This window comes from Brachycentrus maculatus, unplaced genomic scaffold (genome assembly GCF_059751285.1).
Source record: "Brachycentrus maculatus isolate JH-2025_06_01 unplaced genomic scaffold, ASM5975128v1 h1tg000496l, whole genome shotgun sequence".
NCBI lineage: Eukaryota > Metazoa > Arthropoda > Insecta > Trichoptera > Brachycentridae > Brachycentrus > Brachycentrus maculatus.
The window spans coordinates 659615-685089 of NW_028281243.1; the positions used below are offsets into that span (position 1 = coordinate 659615).

Below are 25475 nucleotides of genomic sequence, written 5' to 3' on the forward strand. Positions count from 1 at the left end.
AGGTACCTACTACAGATCAATGACTTTTTGGTCCTCATTGCGTAATTATGTTAATTTTTGTCTATGTACCAAAAGCGTTGCTCCTTTTCTATGGTTACACCTGGCATCTGTCAAATTGTCAATGTCAAATGGCGAGGAATCCTCGAAATAATAGTGCACTCATCGAGTATCGGTGTATCGACAGTTTTTGAGATATATTTCTAGTGAAATGTAACCTTCGTAGTATCTTCAAATAGCAAAAATATATTAGTGAATCGACACATAAGATTTTTTTTAAATAATTAGCCAAATAAATATTTTTCGATCCGAGGCTTTTGTCTGCCATTTTGTGTTTTCACAATAAAAGTTAAAAATAGTGACATTGATCTAGGCAAATTTGGTATCTTATTTATTATTAATCGATATGTTATGTAATATATGTTTAGCTTAATATTATTATTTCGCTAATATTACGGAATGTAAACGATAGCAAGCGTACTTGCATTTCGTCTGAAGCTTCAAAAGACATGGCACAAGCTGCGTCACCGTGCGAGGTATGTTGTTATTTGTGATTTTTGACACGTTCATCTTATATTTCACTGATCCCTCTTATTTGATTTGGATAGTTCGAAGCTAAATGTATACAGATTCATTAGTTACTTGATATTTATAAACATAGAACACTCTAGATCATTTTCTAAATTATTATTTGTCTATACTGCGGTTACTACAAATGCCAGGTGTCAATAATAAAAATATGAAGCGTGGCGTCTTCTTGAATTGCTTATCAAAAACATCCTTGTTTTTATTGTGGTTTCACAGCCTTCCCACAAACCTGCAGAAATATTTTTTTACACATCCTCATTTGTCCTATCCAAAGAGCTCTAGTTGTCACTAAGAAATTACATTATTTAGAACTAACCAGTGAAGTTCTGGTGATTCAAGAACAAGGTTTCTAAATTGGTTCATATATATAGAACTTCCAAGAATGTGAGTAGTGTGGTTGTCAATAATGGGTAGAATTGATGAATGTTACATGTGTTTAAAGTGATCACTTAAACTAGCCTATGACGGTGGTCAGCCCCATAAATGCCCAGACTTCAATATTCTTCTTCATCTTTGATGAGATATCAAAAAATAACATGTCATTCCACAAAGTCATTGGCAAACAGTAAATAATACAAACTTACTATGATCTGATTGGCAGGAACACCACGAGGACGAGGAGGACAGCTTGGAGGCGGAGTTGGAGCGACTGCGACAGCAGGTGTGCGAGCAGGATGGGCACATCTCCATGCTGGAGGGGGAGGTGGCGCTGGGGGGAGCGCGGACTGATGACCTCGAGCAGCAGGTCATCACCTGGAGGGAGAAGTATGATAGGTAATATGGGACTTGTAACTCTGGTTTCAAACCCTCACTCTTACAAAAGGAAAATACAGGCTTACAAAGAAAAAATAACACTCTCCTCATCATTCTTCTTCTTCCTGGCTACATCCCAGCTCATTGTCCTTGTAGTCTGCTGGGGTCAGCTCTCCTCGTCCACAGGTTATATGTCCTTTTGTCCTGGACAACGTCACCTAGGCCATGCCTTCGAATCATGTTATCTTTCTGCATCACCCATCAATTCCTTGGTCTTCCTTTTATCGATAACTTTTGAGGAAGATCCATTTATATTGCCTGGTTAGCTACATGTTTGGGTTCTCTGTGTCCTATATGCCCATACCATCTCAATTGTCTTTCCTCTAATACGCTCCTCATCATACATCGTTCACATTGTGTAATCACGGATCGTCTTTTGACTCTTTGCCAAAGACGAGTTCTCCAGTTCTTTGGCCACGTTACTCGTAGACCACCAGACAACCTGGATAGGCTTGTCATAACCTTCGGCCTAGAAGGTCGGAAAGCTAGAGGTAGATCTCCAACTCGATGGACCGACCAGGTGAAAGAGATCGCACGCCTCTCCGTTGCAGGAGCTCTAAAGGCTGCACAATGCAGAGACCAATGGCGGAGCGTTGTCCTAGGGTCCAGAGGAAGCCAGTAAGGGGGGTAACGATCCTCACATATGAGGGAAACGTCCGGAAAAGAATACCACTTAAAACACTACTTCATGAATAACTATTCCATCGTCAGGTCAACTGTAGACTAAAGTAAAATTGCTATGGTCTCTTTTTATATTAATAAAAAATTATCATTATTATTATTATTAATTGAAAGAGAGAAAGAAGATAGAGAATCACATGGAAATATTTTTATTTTATATGAAGTTAAAATTGGTTATTTTATATTATTTACCCATAAACATGATTTACTGTTTTAAGTGCTTATACACAAAGTGAACGATGAATGATAACGAGAGTGCTATAAAATCATAAGTGTAAACTATATGTATACAATTATCAAATCCCGTCGCCAGCAGTCTGCAGGCGTAAAAAACACCCGTCCAAAATGTCTTAATGTACAAAATATTGACATTTTTATATTGTTTTTAGGCTGTATGATTCCCATAAGCGAGCGCAGCGGGTGAACCAGACCCTGGAAGACCGTCTTCTGCAGATGGCGGAGAAGTGCGCCGCCGAGAAGGGACAGCTGGCGAGGGATGTGGAGACCCTCTCTCTCCGCCTGGCTGAGGGGAACCTCGCATCAGCAGGACTGATCAAGGAGAATGTGAGTCGCCGAGACTTGGTGCTATGTTGACATGCCCCGCCAGATTAGAGATATGTTAGCCTTAAGTTAGAGATTAAGTGGGAACCTTCCATAGGAACCACCCAGTTTGAAGGATTTTCTTTCTTAAAATGATATAAAATGGTCTACTAAAAATACAGAAAACTTTTTCTAGGAGTGTTAGCCGGGAGATAGCCGAAGGCTTAGAGGTGTCATGATTGGGTTCATTCTGCAGTAAACCATTTAATGCTCGTTTTTTTTCAAAAAAGAACTAAAAATATCACATTATTTTATTTTTATTTAAAGAGTTTACATAATTTAAATGATATCCAGTTCATAAAACAAAACAAAGCAATAGAAATGTTATTCATCATTCAAACCCATATCCGCACCCCAATGGTGCATAGGGCACTGCATCATATAAATGCAGTGTTATCTTAATCATTAACACATGAAGGAAAGGTGATCAGCCCTACGCTTCAGGTACCGTACAGTGTAATATTGAATAAATATTAGAGTGAAAAAAAGCACTTATATTTATTTGACCCTCCCTGGGAATCGAACCCGGGACCTCCAGTACGGTAGCCGAGCGTGCTGACCATTACACTACGGAGGCGGACAAAATTTTAATTTTTTTTTTACATAATTTACATAATTAAAAAAATTTACATAATTTAAATGATATCCAGTTGAAAAAATAAAACAAAAGTAATAAAAATGTAATAAAACTAAACCTTTCCAATAAAAATTGTCGAGAAGCAACTGTCGAGCTCAGTTTGGTTTTTTATCTTGTGTAACACAAACAACTGGAAACACGCAAGCAGTTCTCGGGTTGGCATGCTACGATACGTGCACCATCAACAAAAATTTACAAATCTGCTGTATCGGATTTTTATATTAAAACTGCGGAATGTCCTGAACGTGTCAGCTCCATATCATATGATATAATATTCATATCATATAATATTCACAAATGAAATTAGTTGTGTCAATAATACCCCTGTTTAACTTATGTATTTTATTATTCATATCTTTCAAACCCAGGACCCATAAGCAAAATATCTTTGAATGCTTTGTATTGGCAATTTAATTGCTTCTCTTGTAAAATATTATTTCAATGCCTAACCTAAGTGTAAAATGTAAGACAACTATTAGTTTTCCGTTTCCGTTTTTTCTAATCAACTCATACTTTTCAAATAAAATAAATTCCTCCATTTCTCTACAGATTTAGTTTATATTAATATGGTAATTATAAACAAATATTTCCATTAATAAAGTGTTGTCGCCATTCTTCATTGTTTGTGGTCTCACTTAATGCATATTTTTTTCAATTGCTGCTTTATTTTGATTTCATTTGTACATTTTATAACATTACCAAAGAGGTTTTTCATTGTTTTGGATGTAACGTGAGTTTTGTATCCGGATAATTCCGTAGATAATTGACTCTCTCACCCGGAAATGACTGTATTGTGATATTGGCTTGATGGTGTGTAGTGATTCCCTGATATTTTTTCAGGAACGTTACAAAAACGACATGAACTTAGCGATACAGCTCTTGCAATGTAAACCAGACAATTTCGTCTCCCAGAAATTTGACACCGTAAGAATATTTTTAATTTTTGTTCCGTTTTCATCTTTCATTTGCTTTTTTCTCAGCTCTACCCAAACATCTTAACGTCCTTACATTCTCCTCTCCACTTACCTTCATTTGTTTGTTTTTCTTTCTTTATACTATACAAATAATGGTATCTCTAACCTAGTTAACCTCTTGTAGAGTGTGGATGAATTTTACTGTCTAAACAAAATTAATCTTGAAGGACTAGGGAAGAAACACTTTCCTTCTCATTCATCGTTCAATTTGTGAAAAAAAAATGAATGATAAGGACTGCTTTATATTACTTTACCACAAAGTTAAAAATGCTTTTAATATACAAAATATAAAGAAAAGTTTATTCCTGCAGTGACATCTGTTTTCTTCTTCGCATAGTTTTAGTGCAACTTCACAATTTGAATTTAAATAGAAACCCTATTTCGCTCATAATGAAGCGATATCTTAGAAGCCCACTCAATACAAAATTTGGAGGGAACACAAAAAAACTGCATAGTATATAGATTTTTATATTATATCATGGGTCGGCAAATTGTGGCTTTGGAGCTGCATGCAGCTTTTGGAACTTTTAAGTGCCACTCTGGCACAAATATCCCCAGGAAAAGTTCAGTAAAAAAGTATTTGACTCTACGTATTCATGCGAACAGTCTTTTTGAAGCATGAACCTATTAAAAGCGAACTGAGAAATCGTCTTATTAACGAAAAACCCGGAAATGTGCTAAAAATAACGACATACAAACATTGATCAAACTTTCAAAGGAGATGCAACATTTTTCGCAACAACTAATGTTCTTATGGATACCTTACTTTCAAGAGATTTTTTTACCCGTGAATAAAATATTTATTTTGTGTGAAATCAAGTTTTATTGGGGGTACCCATAAAATATAATAAAGGTGTACTAGAATTGCAAATAGATTTGGTTCTTTAGATTTTTTTTATCATTGTAATATATATATTTGTCTCTAGCTAATAAGTTTGCCAACCACTGATCTAAGTAATAAAAAAATAATCAATTATCTCTCTCTCTCTCTAACCCTTATCTGCACCCCAATGGTGCATAGGGCACTGCATCATATAAAAGCAGTGTTATCTTGATCGTAAACACATGAAAGAAAGGTCTCCGCCCTCCGCTTCAAGTACCAGTCCAGGGTAATATTGAATAAATATTAGAGTTAAAAAAATCACTTATATTTATTTCACCTCCCCTGGGAATCGAACCCAGGACCTCCAGAACGGTAGCCGAGCTTGCTGACTATTACACTACGGAGGTGGATAATCAATTATACCACATGTAAAATAAAAATCTATGTATTGAGTAGGTTTTTGAAATCCATATATATTTATTTATTGAAGTGCCTTACGAGGTATGTAAGGCAAGTGAATTATTCTGACAAACCCAACTGTTGAAGGTTACTAAAAAATTATTAGAGATTTTATTTTTATTACCAATATTAATCAATATTGTGTTAAAAAAATGTACGATTACAATGCAAAAAAACACTTATCCCCTAAAAACAGATATTTATTGGTCAGATACAGTTTAATTCACAAAATCACACTCGCTGAGAGGTTGAATGTCTTTATTTCAAATGTGTTTTAATAAGGAATTTCAGTATTTAAATTTGAATGCGTAGAATTTTCCTTAAGCACAATACAATGTGGGCATGTGTTTATCAAATTCATATCCTTTATTGTAATTCATCATCATATTTTACGTTATCTCATCGTAGTCTGAATAGCTTTATAACTTATCTCATTTTTATTCCTGATTCCATACCTACGTAAGTCAACAAATATAAATTAAATTTTACTTTCTCTAATCTTTGAGAGAAAAAAAATACATTTGTTTTGCCAGATTAAATCATTTAAAAAAAGTTGAAACACATATCGCTTGTTATAAAGAAATATCTTATATTTTGCATAGTAAATTTTTCACAGGGGAGTCTAAAAACTGGCTTATATCAAGGAATATCAAGAATAAAATTATGTTTATATCGAATATAACACAATCATCTACATAATATAATATAATAAAACCCTCTTCCGCACCCCAATGGTGCATAGGGCACTGCGTCATATAAACGCAGTATTATCTATCGTTTACGCATGAAGGAAAGGTGATCAGCCCTCCGCTTTAGGTACCAGTCCAGGGTAATATTGAATAAATATATCAGTGAAAAAATCACTTATATTTATTTTACCCCCCTGGGAATCGAACCCGGGACCTACAGAATGGTAGCCGAGCGTACTGTCCATTACACTACGGAGGCGGACAAAAAATCATCTACATATATAGATAGATATTGTTTTTTTTTTCTCCCATTATTTTTTTATTATTAAGTAGCTTATAAGATATATTTTTTATTTATGAGCATTAAAAAAAAAAGTTTAATTGTTTTTTGTTTCACTTTCAGCTACCGATTGAAACTCAGGCCCGCGTGTCATCTTATATCATGTCCAAAGCAAAATTAAACCACGATTCTCCTTCTGCGGCACAACTGAAGGCCATCCCGACCACTCCGGAGAAAATCAATCCCGACGAGTTTGAATTCAATATTTCTGCCTCTCTCATGTCCAAAATATTAGAAGAAAGTGTCCAGAATAGCATCTCTAAGCATTGCGATACCTGCACCTGCCTGAAGAAATCCTCCAACCCATTTTCTTACGGAGATTCCCGATATTCCGTGTCCACTCAGACGGGCCTGAGACACGACGCTCTCTGTACAAAGTGCAACCTGGATATAAATCCCATAAAATCAGTTCTCGACTCTCTCCCCCAGTCGATTCCGACTCCGGCTGCCGCCGAGGAGACCTTCACGGACATCACTCCCTCGTCCCCGGGAACAGATCGCCCGATGAGTAACGTTCCCGAAATCTCTATTCGGAAAAATTCTACCCCGGAACCGGACGCTAAGATCCCCTATAAACCGATCGAAGAAACTACAAAAATAGTAAGTCTCAAACATAAAGAAATAATGGGCAAGATCGGAGAAAACCTGAACGAAATCGGGATAAAGAGCGATTTCCAAATAGTCCCCATGGAGTCCGCGACGGGACATCACCGACTATGCGACAGGACTAAACCTAATCACAATCTCAATAAGCCGGCTTCTGAATATTTTTACGGGAAACCTGAAGACGAAGCCAAACCTATCGACCTGGACATTTGCAAACCCGTCGCTCAGTCGCCCAAATTAGTTAGCTCCATCCAAATGGCCGAAGATTTAGATATCACATTTGCTCAAATAGAAAACCCCGTTCTGATTCCCAATATCTCGGAATGTAAAAATATTTACATTCCCAAATCGAAAGGGGACTTAAATTTTGTCGAAAGCGCCAACAACTTCCGCAACAATTCGATAAGTTCGAACGAAGCCGAAAGTAAAACTTCGTCTTGCAGATCTTGGAAGAATAACGGGTCTCACAACGGTTCCAACAAAGTCCACATTGGTCCCGGACCTAGGTTCTGCTCCCTGAGAATGCAAGCCGGATCTAAGAATATTTTATTGGACAACGCTCAACCGAACATCGCTCCCGTGCTGTACACCAGACAGTCCCGTAACTTGGACACTTCACCTTCCACTACGGGCGCTCCGGGAGAGGACGAGGTGCTGGAACGTCCGCCGAGCTTTTACCCCCCCTCTTTCCTGGGATCTTCCGGCATGGACAACATGTTCTCTAATACTTCCGCGAGTGGGGAAATAGCCATCTTGGATCTGCCCAACGAAGAACTGCCACTCGGGAGACCTATAGAAATATGCGAAAAACCCGAAAGCGGTTACAAGAGCAATGAGAGTGCGGAAATTATCGACAAGCTTCTGTTCGGAGTCGATCCGACCGATCCTTGCCACTCCGAAAGCAACGCCGGAGATATTTTACTTCATATTAAACCCGAACCGAAAATATCCGTCGAATCTCCGAAAGAGAAAATCTTCACCCCTCTACAGCCCGATCGTAAAAATCTCAAAATCGACCCACCTCAAAATAATGTAGGAAACGAGAAAAGCGATCACGTCCCGAGGGAACGGAGAGTGTCTATTCACAACATGAAGGTGTTTAATTTTGATCAGTACGAGAAAAATCTGAAAATGCAATTGACCGGTAAAAACTCGAAAGACATCAAACCGAACGCCCCGCACTTTAACTACGGAAATACCAAAGTTCCCGGTACGGCGCGGCAAGTCATAAAGACTCCGGTCGAAGACGCGATCGTGGCGGATGCGGAGATCTCCGAGGTGACGCAAAACGCCGCCAATCAAGCGACGACAAAGGTCATGAGGAACATCGCGAACCAGACCCCGCCGGAGAATCCGGGAGGGGAGGCTACCAAGGATTGGAAGAAGGACGTGTCGACGGAAAAGAGTTCCAGTTCGTTGTCCAGCGACGACAGCGCCGCCGTGCTGCAGAAGCAGCAGCTGCTGAGGGTCGCGCAGTGGGTGAGGCAGAACCTGGAGATGGAGCAGCGTGGGGAGCCGGAAGAGACGCACCACGCCCGCAACGACTTCCCGCGCCCGGCCAAGATGGAGCGACGCCGCCCGCGCACGCGCCAGACCAACTCCTCCACTCCGGCCTACTCCCGCCAGGAGCTGGCCCGGATGGAGTACAACGTCAAGCAGTTCCTCCTCAGCGGGTCCCGCTGGACGCAGGACGACGCGGAACCCGACCGCAGAACTAGCAGCAAAACCGAGACTGATTTGTAAGTTTGTCTTTCTCGCCGTTTCCTATTATTATCATTTATTTTCGATCGATTTTAGTCAAATATTTGGGGAAAATTGGAAGCAAATGGCATTTCCGTTATTCGCTGTTATGTAATTACATATATAGAATACTGTATAAGAGTACAGTAAAAACCAGAATGATGATAGTTCAGTACTTTGGCCATCTTCAAGGTCCTAAAATGAATGTTCATGATGAATTACCAATAATTCAAAATTTTACCTATATCGTAATTCAAAAATATATATATAAATTCAAATAATTCAACACTGTCGCTAACCATTGCAATTTTTTGCACAGCCTACACAAATGCAAAAACGACGATTTCTGCCTTTTATTGAATTTAAATATGAAGGTACATATTCCCTTTATGCGAAAAAAACTAAATATGACAAGAACTAAATTTCAAAACAATAATCCATTGTCCGTTGGTATTTTGATAATAATTATTTTCATCTGATTTGACTCGACTAGCCACGTTTGCCTCCAATATCCTCATTTATTCTTTGTTTGTGTCTACGTAAAATCTAGACTCGGTTAACGCTGATATTACAATAGTTCCTTATAAAAAAGACAATTATTTTTGCAAACGTTTCTTTATTTCGGTTACTCAAAATTAGTACTTAATCATTCAGTATTGCTTATTGTAGTATTTACAATTTAACATACACATTAATATGGAAAGACATATCATTTTCAAATGATCGGACACGTTAACTTATAGGGACAGCATTGTTAAAATATTGGGAAGTGTTGCACGGAAATATGGTTGCTTACATCTTAGAATAGGGTATTAACACTAAACTTGATTTCACAGCAAAACAATATTTATTCCCATGGAGAAAGAAGATATTGCTCACTCCTTTCAACAATGTCATATATCAAAAAACTTGATTTTTCAGATCGTTTTTAAAGTTTAAAAATATAATACAATGTATTAAAAATAAATATCAAGCCACTTATTGAACTTTTTACTGTGCAACAGATCATTTTAGGTTAAACCTGAATGCTTTTCATTTGAAAAATATTTAATTTATCAAAAAAAATTATTAAACAATACCTTTTCTTCAAAATGCAAAAACGACACTTTCTGCCCTGTAGCGGGTAAATATTAATTACATTAATTGGACCCAACTCTAGTTTCAAGGACCCAACTCTAATATTTAGAATTAGCTTCACATACGGTGTTTGAAAATGATGCCGAATGCATCGAATCACGTGTCACAGTGGATTTCAAGAAATAGTGGTATTTACTAAGTAAAACATTAATTAAAAATGGTAAATATTAAGTTTAAAATATGCCGCTTTTGCTGGGATATATCACATTTTCTGGGCATCCCGGAAACATGCACAGCTGAAAATTGACAATTTTTGATATATGACGTTGTTGAAAGGAGTGAGCGATATGACAGATCAAACATTGGATATCAAACAAGTCTTGTGGAACAAAGTATAGCATGTGTGACCAAAAAATTTGGACACACTAATGAACATTGCATTATTAGATTTGCCACAGTATATTTTGATGCCTTAGCACTCATTTGTACTGCAAAATGATGATGATACCAATACATGATGACATCTCGACAATAAACAGCATTCTACATCACAATGTTTTCTTTCTCGTGTTTGATGCCAAAATTATTCAAAGTATTTTGACATGCTCAAAAAATTGCATTATGTATACTTTCTATGTATCGCTATATTTTTTATGCGTGATACTACGGTTGAACTTGAATATAATTGACCTAGACTTATACTCTTTAGACTCTAAAAAAAAGATTGCTTAACGTGTGTATAACCATAGTATGACCGCACATGGTCGTCTGAACAAAACTTTCCTTGAAGTAATATGGGTGTATATATGAAAGGTTTGCGCTTATAACCAAAGCCCGGTGACATTAACTTCTAAAATGGCACTTGTACTGTAGCTTGTGGCAGTACAAGTGTCATATTAGAAATAATATCACCGTGTTTTAGTTACAAACACGGGCGCTCACGTACGCCCATATTTCTTTGAGTAAAGTTTTGTTTGGACGACCACATACGGCCACACTCATAGGTTAAATGAAATATAATTTGGTAGCTGGTAATACCCTATTCTCTATCCGATGGCTTTGTGTATTTATATTCTTTTCCGTTGTTAAAGGATAAGGTTGATATGACATGTTACCAAGTAAGATTCAATAATTTTTTCCGTGCCAAAAACGTACAATAATAATTTTATTGCCGCACTTAAAAATACGCTTTGCTTCATTCTTCATATCTCTTCTCATGTTATTTACTATGGTGTCGAATTGTCGTAAAATATTCAATGAAACTATCGCTTCTCTGCTTCGTACGCACATGGTTCTCTTTTATTATTAATGGAAATTTGATGTTTTCAACAATAGATAACTGTGCCCAGAATACCTAATTAATGTAATCATAATGCTGTGCTTTTTACTCACATAGTTCTCTTTTATTTTTAGTGGAAATTGGACGTTAATAATAATAGATAACTGCGTAATGATTGTTTAATGAAATGATCATATTCTGCGTTTTACGCACATGGTTCTCTTTTATTATTAATATAAATTAAACATTATCAATAAAAGAAAACTGAAAAAATTACTTATTTTGTTAAATTATCATTTTCTGCTTTTTACGCACATGGTTCTCTTTTATTGTTAATGGAAATTGGACGTTATTATTAATAGATAACTGTGTACATAATACCTATTTCATGAAATGATCATATTCTGCTTTTTATGCACATGGTTCTCTTTTACTGTTAATGGAAATTATTCATTATTAATTATAGATAACTGTGAACAGAATACCTATTTCATGAAATTATCATATTGTGCTTTTTATACACATGGTTCTCTTTTATTATTAATGGAAATCAAACATTATCCACAGATAACTGTGAACAGAATACCTATTTAATCAAATTATCATTTCTCTGCTTCTTTTGCACATTTTTCTCTTATTGTTAATGGAAATTGTACGTTATCAATAATAGATAATTGTGTACAGAATACTTATTTAATAAAATGATCATATTCTGCTCTTTACGCACATGGTTGTCTTTTATTGTTAATGGAAATCAGACATTACCAATAATAGATAACTGTGTATAGAATACTTATTTGGTGGTAGCTGATAAAAATGTATATATTACATCAAATGTTTGTGGTATTTTAATGTGTAATAATATTTTTTGATACACACAATTTATTTACTATTTTTTTTTTAAGACATTCTTTAGAGAAACATCTTTAGAAAAGACTTGTAGAACTAAAACTAGTGCATAATTAAAATGTAACTTTGTTTTAAAATTATAACTTAATTATACAGACATTATAATTAAGTTATAATAAAATATTTATAGTTATGTTAAAACAAAGTTATGTTTTAATTATAAAATGGAAAATCTTAAAGTTAGTGCTTCAAATATAAATTATATTAACACTATTGCTTGCTTTTGTTTTGTGTCTAAAGAAAATTGTATTAAATTGGAATTTTTTGTCTTTTTACTATATATTCAGCACAAATTGAAAGTAGCTCTTTCCAAAAGCACAATTCGTATTTGGTTTAGTAGATAGTTGAATCTGCCAGTAGATTAAATATGTCTCAATCGGAATGCAGCAGGTACAGTTGAACTTCCGAAAAAAGTTGACGTCAGTAAATCACAGTTGAAAAGTTTTTTTTATATACATTCAAAATATAATTTTATGCCTCAATGTAATTAAACCGTGGCCTGAAAAATAGACTACCTTATTTGTATGAATTCACGTAGACAATATGTGTTTTTTTTGCTCAGTGAATCAGAATTCATTCTTATATATTTTGTTTTTTTGTTAAAATTTTCTTTGTTATCATTATTTCTCTACTTATGAGTTATTTTAACACTTTTGTCATCTCAACATAGATGATGAAGAATATAAAAGTCTGGGTATACGGTGACCTCTCATATGTTGGTTAAGTGATTACTTTATATACATGCAACAAGACAATTACTCTCAATTGATAGTCAACGGTCAGGGGAACCTGACATGACACGAACAGAAGAAGAAGAAATAGTTTATTAGGTGTTGTAGTTATCAAATTGTAACTGTATGCAATTAGGGGGAATTCAAAATCAATATATGGGGAGACGAATCTCAGTTTTTTTTCATTGTAAAATATAAATTAGTATTTTATTTTATTTATTTACAACATTTTGATTGTGTCCAAATATTATAAGCTTAAATAATAAAAATGAAAATGGTATTTTCTGGCGTTTCTCATGTGTGTGATTATAATCCAGGATTCGGACCTCACATACTAATATAAGAGTTTCTGCTTAGTAAATAGATGTCTCTAGTGATTCAAGAACAAGGTTTCCGAATTGGTTCAAATATATAGAACTTCCAAGAACTTGAGTAGTGTGGTTGTCAATAATGGGTAGAATTGGTGAATGTTACACGTGTGTAAAGTGATCACTTAAACCAGCCTATGACGGTCGTCAGCCCCGTAAATGCCCAGACTTCCATATTCTTCTTCATCTTTGATGAGATGTCAAAAAACAGAAAAAAAAAATATTTACTTAAAATTCTATGTTCAAGGAGTATATCGGCAATTGAGAGAACTTTGCCTAATAAAGTTCATTCTACGGAAGTTCAACTGTATTTGTGAATGGTTCTCAATAGATTTTTGAGTCAATTAGTGTTAAAAATTACTATTTAATATGCCATAAGTACTATATTTTTGATTATTTACTTACATACTATTTGTAGTGATGAGAGACTATATGTATGTACATACATTAGAGATGTGACTATTTCGTAACTGTTACTTTTTCAGTTACCTGATTTTGATGGTATTCGTTACTATTTCTGAGTTTATATTTCTTTCCAGTATAAGTTTTTTTTAAATGTCAAATTATCAAAGAAATATACAAAACACAACCAGATTTAAATTATCTGGATGAATTTAAAAACCAGATAAGGTAACAAATTATTTTAATGTTGTTTTTTTATTTATTTAATTGGCCATTCTAATTTACATATATGCAGAGGCGAGCATTCTATATAGGCAGAAAGGCAGTGCCTACCCTGAATTACTCGCGTCCCATATAGAGACACGACCAGTGCCTACTATGTCTTATCCTTACACAACCCTACTGCCTACCTTAATTAAAAACTGTGCACGCCACTGCATATATGCAAATAAATTATGAATTATTTTTTACAATCAGTATGCTCAAAATCCTGAGCACTCAATGTTTGCTGCTAATTTTATATGTCTGTGCAATTCTACAGCCTGATATGCCAATTTTAAGTAATCTTGTTCACTTTCAAATTATGATAAAGCCTCAATACTACTAAAATAAGCACATACTAAAGTTCCAAAATATAATATAATGTTGATAATACCTAATGTACCAAAGCTCTTTAATTAATAGGTTAACGGTACATTCACTGGCCACACAAAAAAGCTCACTTAGTTAAATAAATATTATCAATAAGTCGTCAATACAAATATTGATAGATTTTTTTTTCTATTTAAAAAATTATTTGCATTTTTCGTTATAGTATCAGAAATAGACCAAAAAATAATTTTATACAAATAATTTATATCATATTATCAAAACAATGAATGTAAAAGTAATATAATGCACTAAAAATATATTTTATGTGAGTAATTTTTAATTAAATGCATCCTTGCTTCATTTTTAATTGAAAAAAAAATCAAAACGATGGGTATTTTTACCTTTTGCACCGGCCTCATTTCAAAGGCATAAAAGAAGCGTAAAAAACACCCGTCCGCAATGTGTCAACATATAAAATAATGCATATCAGCAATGACAATATTCAAGTATCCTAAACAATGTTTGATTCCAATGTTGAATAATAAAGATAAATTTGCTGTTATTATGTACCAAAGATACGAGAAAACTTCTCTACTAAGTGCATTTTAAATTTCCTACTTTTCTTACCCAAAGATAAATATTGTCTTTTTTTCCGTGTTATCTTGTTCAAACGTTTTCCTGCATATTTTACAAACGCATTTACTAGGTTTATTTTATTGTTTTAACCCTTTTCATTCGGGTATATGCATGGTTTGCCATATTACTCAGGAAGTCGCTATGGCAGCTAGAAAATGAATTCTTATTTTTCAATAATTTTAATATGTTGGTTTTTTTATTTTTAATGCATTTAAACCGGAATCATATTACTAAAATCAATACATAGTAATTTGACTGAGTAGGCTGTATGCATATACCAAAAACATTCCAGTGCAAAGGGTTAAATATTGAATAATCATTTTATAAATGTCCCAACTGAGACATTTTATATTTTTATCAAAAGAAAATATGTAAATCTGGGCATTTACACTTGCTATTATGGATATTTTAAATATTAAAAGCATTTATTTTTGAGGTCAGACATTTTGGCAAAATTTTGATATGCTTAACGGCCAATCATTGAAATATAGTCCGCCGGATTCAAGACATACTTGCGTCTTCTTCGGGACAATCACTACACCGACTGCAAGCAATACCATACACCACTACCATAGCACTATTCAACCACATTCACATATGCAAAATATTCATCACATGCACTGTTAGCCTTTGGTCCTAATAAATAAATTGTGTAAATAGCCCATTTTTTCTTTTGTACTTTGTAAGAATCTCTGTACTATTTTTAAATTAAGGTTATGAAATGTGCTCTCACGCTCTTCTTGTAAAAACATTCTTGCCAGAGCTTTTTTTATTTTTGTCGGTTAAAATTCAGATATCATGTTTGTATTTGTTGATGATGCAAGTTTAACTGTGCTCACTCTCATTCCTTGACTGATGTAATTTAAATCTAAAGATATTTTTTGTCTGATATGAGTTGCAAACGAGCACTCTGTGTTACCCCTAGATTAAATGTGTTTGCCAGTAATTATTTTGATGTATAATATTATTTTGTGATAAGATGTGACACTCATTTATCATTATTTGTATGATTTTTGTGTTTAAATTTTAAATAATGTGTATAACTGTGTGTTTTATGCTTTCAGCTTTGTTTTTTTTATTTTATATATTCTATAAATAAAAAATATGTAAATTTTTCACATTCATACCTTTGGCTTCTGTTTTAATTCTTTGCCAACTGTTTTATAAAATGCCATTGGATACAAATTTGAATGGTATAAAAACTCTTTTCCTTCATAACTACGCAGTTCTGCAGTGATTGAAATTGTTGAACACAGTAGAACCTCAATTATCCGGACTTATAGGGATGAAGGTAGTTCGGATAAGGAAAAGTCAGGATAATAAAAAAAATATATAATTGACATGGAAAGGCATCTAATATTTATCATTTTTATTAGTCTAGATATACAAATACAGTGGGACCCCATAAATCACAGCTAATTGAGGCTGTGGCCTGTTCGGATTTTTTATAATTCGGATTAGCCAAGAAATTTGTAATACAGTACATACATAGTACTTTACACTACAGTAGTAACGTTGTACGCACCGCCCTGTGCCTCGTAATATTCAACATATGCCTCGCGTACTAATCTACATCTTTTTTGGTCTCAATCCTGCGGATTGGTCTTTAGCAACAGATGACATCTCTTTCGCCATTCTCGCCTATTTTCGGAAGTCCTCTTCAGCTCCTCATACGTCGAGCAGCCCATGTCTTCGTATAAGCCGCTTAGGTATTCGCGGCGTATAATCTATATAAAGTCATTTTATGTAATAATAAATGCATTCTTCAGTATTTGCGTGTTTTTAAAATGTTTGTCTTCAAAATCTTTCTCATTTCTGGGGTTCCACTGTAGCTTCAATATTGTTTTTTTTTATTACAAAATCAATTACTAACATATTTTTTTTCGGGAAACACTTAAAAGCGTCTTTAATTTACTGTTGGTTGAGAGCAGGAGACGCTTATAAGCGTTCTATTTGCTTACTTTTGGTAGAGCGCGAAAGACACCAAATAACATTGTACAGATCGGAATCAGGTTTGCGGTTATTTGTGATTAGGTTACTTATGATTAGTATACGACCCTAATTAGTACACTTATTAGGGACGGGTTTGATGAAAAAATCGCCCGCCAACAATGTGTTAAAATCCGCCTCAAGCCAGCAGCAGTTCTTTTTGAAGCTGCCAAATCGTGAATACTGTGAATGTTGCGTATGATGACTCATGTTTTCCATAACGTCATTGAAAATAATGCATAAAGCAACAACCAAAGTATTGCGCAATTCGCATTGTGCAAACCAGCAAATTCATATTTTATTTTATTTTTATTGATCCGGATAAAGAAGTCTGGATAATAGAGGTTCTACTGCATATGTAGTTCTTCCTGTTAACTACGGTGGCTTCTGATGATAACCGTGGCAGCTTATCTTGATATTCCTAGAATCCCGGTTTCTCCTCACAATGTATTTTTGTTAAATTGCTTTGATTATGTTTAAGTTAAGGTTAGTAAGTGCTCATAACTCATAATTCATGATCGGTGTGCATACCTCCTCTGTGTACCTCAATCAGGTTTTAAAATGTGAGTATGAAGGTGTAATGGTGGGGACTGACCGGAGTCATTTCGTCGCAGCGTAACACGTTACGATGCGAGTATTTATATAGTCAGTACAGCGTTCCGAGTGGTCCATCCGAAGTCGGATGCTCGCCGCGAATGTTACATTACGATGAAATGTGGAGGTCAGTCCCCACCTTATGGATTTGAGAATTTTTTCGTCAATCATTTGATGAAGGAAATTTGCACAAAATGCTCATTTTAGCTGGTGTATCCTTATTCCCCACCTTCGTGATAGATTTTTACGACTGTACATAACTAGTCATTTGCAAGAAGATATAAATTATTTTGAGCTCTAATAATTAGCTGACGATTGTAGGGTTGATGTCTAAATTTAGAATTAAAAAATGTTTAATTTTTATTTGCGTTATATATTTTTTTATTATCATAAATTTTTTTTGTAGTAAAACCTCCCATACCAACTTTGATTTTTCTGATACAAGATATTTAAAAAAAATCACACTCTGAAATATTTCAGTACCTAGATGGACGCTTCTTCTCCTTCTTCTAACCCTTATCCGCAACCAATAGTGCATAGGACACTGTGTCCAATTGATGTAGTGCTATCTTGATCATCAATTGCACAAAGGCAAGTAAATCAGTCTTACAGTTCTTGTACCAGTCCAGGGTGATACCAAATAAACACGAGACTAAAAATCACTTGTATTTATTTTGACCTATTTGGGAATCGAACCCGGGACCTCCAGTGTGATAGTCGAACACGCTTACCACTGCACTACGGAGGCGAACATCTGTTTCTTTATATAGATCAATATTAATCCGCATTTAGTTTGGCAATGGAGGTTTACTATTAAAGAGGAATTTACAAAAAGTAATATTTTGTAATTACCAAAAAAAAATCTCTTGAATATTTTAAAAGTTTTCTATGCCTTATTTCTATTGACCTATTAGATAAATATTTTCACTTGTATATTTCTGCCTTTCTGTATGAATTTACACCAATTACCAAATACCTATATGTAAAAAATAATTATTTCATACAAACGCTTTTGATTGCTGTTACACCCGCATATAGTTTATAAATCATAAGGGTTATCCTACATTCATACGTGTCATAATCCTAGTTTTAAATTATTACAAGTCAAAAGATGGCATTTTATGTCAACAAGCTAAGAAACTGCATTTAACTCGATGTAGCATTCAATTAGATTTATATATTTATAAACATTAAAAAACAACAAAAAAAGTTTTTTTTTTTGAGTTGTCAATGTCTAAAATTAGGGGTGTAATGTCCTGTTTGTATTTGTCCTTAAATATTACATAATATACTCCTTTTCGCCATAATAAATATATATTTTTTAAGAAGCATGGCAAATATATATATTTTCTTTGCTAACATGTCGCTCACTCCTTTCAAGAATGTCATAAATAAAAAACTTGATTTTTCAGGATAACGTTTTTAAGTAAAACCTGAAGGTTTTTTCTCCATTTGAAAAATATTTAGTATATTTAAAAAAATAATTAAACAATACCTTTTGTACAAAATGCAAAAACAACATTTTCTGCCCTGTAGCGGGTAAATATTAAGATAAAAATATGCCTCTTTTGCTGGGATATGGTACATTTTCTGGGCATTCCGAAAACATGCACAACTGAAAATTGACGATTTTTTATTTATGACGTTCTTGAAATGAGTGAGCGATGTGTTGTGTCTTATTATTTTTATTGTGATGTACATAGGTACAATATTTTTATCTGTCAAGTGATTGGCGGCGATCTCTCATGCATTCCCATTTTGTTATTTATTTTGTAAAGTGGATAATTGTTGTGCTCTTGTGTAATGGGAAGGTATTTAGCTTGTCCCTTGTGTTGTCTTCAACCCCCCCCCCCCTGAAATGTTGTACCAAGCTTCCAAAAATTGTGAGATTGCATTTTTGTCATGAAAATAAATGCTATTTATTCAAATTTTACTTTGTTTCATTTTTACAAACTTCTGTCTCGTTTATTTTTTTATCTATTAAACTTCTTCTTCTTGGTGTAGGCCTTGTAGCCTTTTTTTAAGACGGATTTTATTTTCCTCTTTAACTTTTTTGCACCCTGCTTATAAATGCAAGATCTCGCTACTGGTAAGGGATTCTTGCACTTTTACTTTAGTGCTTTCCAGTATGCATTATGTGGGAGAGAAAAAAAAGAGGGTAGAGCAGCGTTCAGCCGCTTCACTCCACTACATTTAGCTCCTTAAATATTGATCATAGTTTGTCATTGTAATAAGAGGGATTAGCCTCCTGCGATGTCGATTCCCAGCTGTCGATCCATCTTTTTGCTGGTCTGCCCGGGAGTCGTCTACCTTGGGGTTAACCACACAATGCAATGTGGAGGAGTCTGGATAGTTCCATTCTTCTCACATGTGCATAACATTATTTCCTTCGTTGCCTTCCCCACCTAACGACAATTTGATCTCGCATATTTCCCTTATCCTGGCGTTCCTTATTCTGTCTCGTAGACTGTTTCCAGATATGCTTCTTAGAGTTTTCATTTCTGAACACTCTAAGCCCGTTTTTTGTGCCAACGGTGTCAACTCTACTTTCGATCCCATACGTCATGATGGGTCGCACACAAGTTTTCTAAATTTTGATTCTATTTATTTTAATAACTTCTTGTTCAGAATGTCCTATCTGGGGCATGTGCTAAGTATGAGCTCTTACACCTAATCATAAAAGGCAAAATAGAAGGTCGACAGGATGTGGGCAGAAGGCAGATCTCCTGGCTCCGGAATATACGAGATTGAACGGGGATCAGGACCGTCGAGGCGCTGTTTAGAGCTGCCCAAGACAAGGATAATTACTCTCAAGTAATAGTTGACATCAGGGGGACCTGACATGACACGCACAGAAGTTCAGAATGTATGTACATTGGCGGGCATTGCTAAGAAGCAATATCATCCAACCAACCTCAAGAGGTCTCCAACCTGTTGATGCTTTGCCCCCATTTCAGATTTCAAAGATAACAGCTGGAGGTGCGTTGCAGGAGCCTGGGTGAGGACCTACCTGACATCGGATCCGTGATAGTTCATAAGGAAATGTCACGAGAGGTGGTATCATATATGATAAAAATATTGAAGGATATTGGTACCATAAACAAAGCTAAGACACAAAATACCGAACCCTCTTCTTTCTTTTCAAGAACATTGGAACATTTTGAGTGTGTCCAAATACTTATTCACAAAATATATGGATTATCTCCAAATACAGTAAAATACTAGTAAAAGTGTTTCTGCTCAATAAAAGGCTTCTTTTCATCTCACCAATAGATGTCTCTAGTGAAGTTCTAATGATTCAAGTACAACGTTTCGAAATTGGTTCGTATATATAGAAAGTGATCACTTAAACCAGCCTATGACTATGACGGTCGTCGGCCCCGTAAATGCCCAGACTTCCATATTCTTCTTCATCTTTGATGAGATGTCAAAAAATAATACATTGGAAATTGTTTTTTTAGAATAAATATTTAAAAAAATGTTTATACAATTTTTTAAAAACTCAATAATACCTTTCAATAACTCTTTTTTTTAAACCATGTATTTATTTATAAGAAAAAAATATTTTTTCAATACAAAGGTGTGTTATGCAAAACATTAAAATACGTCAAATGTTACCTGGGTTTAAGACCCAGTATTAGTCAAGTCGAAATTTAATTTTCTCAAAATTGATTTGAAATTGAAATTTTTTTTCGAAATAGTTTTGAAAAGAAAAGAATTATTGACCGATATAATAAAATTATAAAAGTATTTTTTCAATACATATTCTGGAAAAAAAAATGTATTCTATAAAAAAAAAATGGGCGTGACCCGACGACCGGCTCTATGAGTTTTATTAATACGAGTTTGGCCTTAATGAAAATTAAGATGCGATTTATCGTACAAAAGGCTTTAAACACAGGTATGTACATATAATATACCACATACAAATTTGAATAATGTTATATTAGACCTCGATCTCCCATACATCTAATATTTAGTGGCCATTTGATGAGATATAATGGTACAAGAAAGGATATATCGTGTCTGAAAATCTTTGAAACTGCTCTCAAATGTCGGATTTGGATCCATTGTTCGCGGTTTTATTTAAAACCGTCATTTAGCTTTAAGGTCAAATTAATTACACACATCGTACTCCCAAGTCGACGCGCGGCTGGCAGTCGCCTCTGCCGAATGTATTGCTAATTGCTGATGTGAGATGTTATCGGAACCGACATTGTTTTGTAATCTAATCGCGACCTACATGATGGTCGTTATTGTTATTTGTTGCACGTGGTTTTCTCCATAGAAAACCGTGAAACAGCCCATGAAAAATCTAAACATTGATTATCAATGCAGTTGAAATGCCATCCCTCAGACAAATGTGCTGGCAAAACGATGTGTGTTGGATGTTCGAATAGTGAAATAAGGAAAGAACGGAAGGCTGAGAGATAAGCATTATCGATAACATTAAGAAAGGTGTTTTGAGATGGTTCGGACATGTGGAACGAATGAGTGAGGAGTGAAAAAGGAGCAGAGGAAGACCGAAATAAAACTTGAGTCGAAATAATCGGCCGGTGTGTGTGAAGATCTCCTCATTCATGCATCTGCGTGAATGTGGAAGAAGCGAATATTGTTTGTAAAGACAGAGGAAGCCTGGGGATGATGACCTTTTGTCGACTATTTTCTTCTACTTCGAGTTTTTACATTCCATGATTACGACTATTTTCTTTTACATCGATTTTTAGCACCCAGGTAATATGACTATTTTCTTTTACATCGACTTTTAGAGCTACGGGATTATGACCTTTTGTCGACTATTTTGTTTTACTTCGACTTTTAGCACCCCGGGATTCTGACCTCTTTGCGACTATTTCCTTTTACTTCGACTTTCCGCACACCGGGATTATAACCTCCTGACGACTATTTTTATTTACTTCAACTTTTAGCACCCCGGTTTTAAGACTATTTTCTTTTACTTCGACTTTCCGCACACCGGGATTATGACCTCTTGACGACTATTTTTATTTACTTCAACTTTTAGCACCCCGGGATGATGACCTTTTGACGACTATTTCCTTTTACTTCGGCTTTTAGCACCCCGGGGTTGTGACCCTTTGTCGACTATTGTATTTTACTTCTACTTTTAGCACCCCGGTTTTATGTCTATTTTCTTTTACTTCGACTTTTAGCACTACGGTATTATATGACTATTTTCTTTTACTTCGATTTTTAGCAACCCGGGATTATGACCTCTTCGTGACTATTTTCTTTTATCTCGACTTTTAGCACCCCGTCTTATGACCTTTTGCGCACATACTCGGGTACAATAATACGCTTTAAAAGGTTGAGTCTACTTCCTCCACCGAGATCTCTATTCTTCACGATCAATCGGCGGAACTATCTCTCATATTGTTTATTGGGTATTAACTCCACCCACGACCTTCTGCCAAACAGTACAAACAAGTTTCTTTTGAACAGAATTGAACCATCAATCTCGCGTTAATCTGCACCCTAATTATATACACGGATAAAACGCCAAGATTCGTGAAGATTGCGAATGCAAAGTGTGGATAAAACTCATAACCGACCATTACTGGCACGCGATACTGTCCCACTTATACTAGGGCATCGATTACATACGGATTTTATGTAATCGGAACTTTACTTTTTGACAAAATTTTTAACAGTATTTTTTTGACAGTATTTTAAAATCATTGTTAACTTTGTGGTATGGTCATATCAGAGTCGTGCATTCTTTATATGCAGAAAAGCAGTGCCTACCCTGGATTACTCGCGTTCCATATAGAACGACCAGTGCCTACTATACCTTACCTTATCCTTACCCAACCAAATTTTTGTTTTAATTTTTATTATTATTTTCAATTTTTTTTTCGTAAATAAAAATAATACTTGACACTGGCAGAAACATCCTTTCACTGCGTGACTGCTAAATAAATGATAAAACCCTTATCCGCACCCCAATGGTGCATAGGGCACTGCTTCATATAAACGCAGTGTTATCTTGATCGTTTACACATGAAGGAAAGGTGTAAAGGTGAAAAGGAAAGCCCTCCGCTTCATGTACCAATCCAGGGTAATATTGAATAAATATTACAGTGAAAAAATCACTTATATTTATTTGAACCCCCTGGGAATCGAACCCGGGACCTCCAGAACGGTAGCCGAGCGTGCTGACCATTACACTACGGAGGCGGACGAAACATACTAGTGGCTTATTACTGATTATCTTCCCCCACCTTAGTATAATATACAACTTATCATCAAGTAGCTTAACCCTTCACTGCATAGTGGATCAAATTTGTTACATACCCAAAAGTAAGTGTTAAAACGTCCTTTAAAAATATAAGCAACCATTCTTTGTTGTTACTGGTTAGATACATTCATAACTCAAGTATATAGTTCATAATTTAGCCGAATATTATTTTCTAAATTTTGCCCAAAGCAAAAATTTTCCCCAGAGCAGCCGTGTACTAAGCTTTGAGAATAGGTGTCTGCGGAGAATTTTAGGCGTGCGGTGGTTTGACTTTGTGAGGAATGAAGAGATGAGGCGCAGGACGCAGCAAATCTTGGTCACAAATGTCGCCAAGAAAAGGCGATTCAGTTGGCTCGGCCATGTACTCCGCATGCCTCCTGAGAGCCTTAATCAAGCTTGCCCCTTTTATCAGGTTCGCGCCGCCCAGGACGACCACTGCTGACAATTCGTCGGCAGTTCTCGTCAGAACTTCGGGACGCTGATCTGACTTGGGATGATGCAAGGGAGCTGGCAGCCGACAGAAAAGCCCGGAGACAGTTTGTGGACTCCATATTCTCCACCTAGGGAGCGGATATGGTTAATTAAATTAATTAATTTACCCAAAGGATGCGCTATAAACGCCAAAATAATAACTTCACTTGTCTCTCGAAGACGAACTGTCAATGCAGTCGTGCAGTCATGCAAAAAAAAGTCATGCAGTGAAGGGTTAAGATTTGAGATGAGGCCCAGATTACCAGAGGATGCAAGAGCTGTTCAAACCCAAGTTTCAGGGTCCAATGGAGGTTTCTATAAACAAAAGGACAAGAGTGGCCTCGTTCAATCCGATCTTATCGCCGACTGATTGTTTTTTTTTTCCATCCGAAATGAACAATAATCCTTCCCTCCGACTTTTTCTGTCCTTGGTTCCTACCTGATCGAGGCTGACACCGACTGACTGCTAACTTCACTAATTTACACTATAATCATATGCTAATACTTATTCATTCTTTAAAAAAAAACAGTATTCAGTAAAATGCTGCGTATCAAATCATAGTCTAATTAAACACCCCGATATTCTATTGTCTATAACAGGGCTGTCCAAATAGTTTTATAATATTTATAACATAACAACCAGAATTGTTATTAAAATACATTTTGTCTGAAAAACTATATAAAATAATGGTTTTTCCATATTATTTTGAGAAATAAAAAGACTTTGTTTTTTGATCCACTCACATTTTAACTAACAACCAACTAATGTCGTTTTCGAAACTAGTCGTAAATATAAATAAAACTCATTAAAGTGGTTTATACAAGTGTTTAATTTTAATAAAACAACCAACTAGTTTCGGCAACAGCCTTTTGCCCTCTTCAGGGTTTAATTTATTATTTAAAAAAATATTTTAGTGATAAATTAAACTCTGAAGAGGGCAACAGGTTGTTGCCGAAACTAGTTGATTGTTAATAAAAATGTGAGTGGATCATAAAACAAAGTCTTTTTATTTCTCAAAATAATAAATCAATATGATCCTCAAAGTTAATGCTTTCAATATTCAAAACATAATGGTTTTCTACCTACTACTACTACTGCTACTACCATCACGACGTTTCTCCGCAGGGGTAGGCAGAAAGGATGGAACGTCACACTCTTCTGTCCTGATATACACTCCACGCCTCCTTCACGTCCATACATCTAATCATACACGCCCTCCGATTA

The 25475-nt window shown here is 35.3% G+C and overlaps 1 protein-coding gene across 3 annotated transcripts; it reads left to right on the forward strand.

The window, feature by feature from the left end:
* The first annotated feature begins 92 nt into the window (after positions 1–92).
* LOC148301965 (uncharacterized) lies at positions 93–24494 on the forward strand. 3 transcript variants are annotated; one of them, XM_088272383.1, is made up of 6 exons: positions 93–533; positions 1187–1359; positions 2469–2643; positions 4157–4240; positions 6665–8946; positions 24192–24494. In XM_088272383.1, exons 1-6 carry the CDS (start codon positions 507–509, stop codon positions 24259–24261), a joined length of 2811 nt encoding a protein of 936 aa, XP_088128509.1. In that variant the 5' UTR covers positions 93–506; the 3' UTR covers positions 24262–24494. The 3 variants fall into 3 exon arrangements, with proteins under 3 accessions (XP_088128509.1, XP_088128510.1, XP_088128511.1); XM_088272384.1 differs by lacking the exon at positions 24192–24494 and adding an exon at positions 11116–19451; XM_088272385.1 differs by lacking the exon at positions 24192–24494 and having other exon boundaries at positions 6665–15871.
* The last annotated feature ends 981 nt before the right edge of the window (positions 24495–25475 follow it).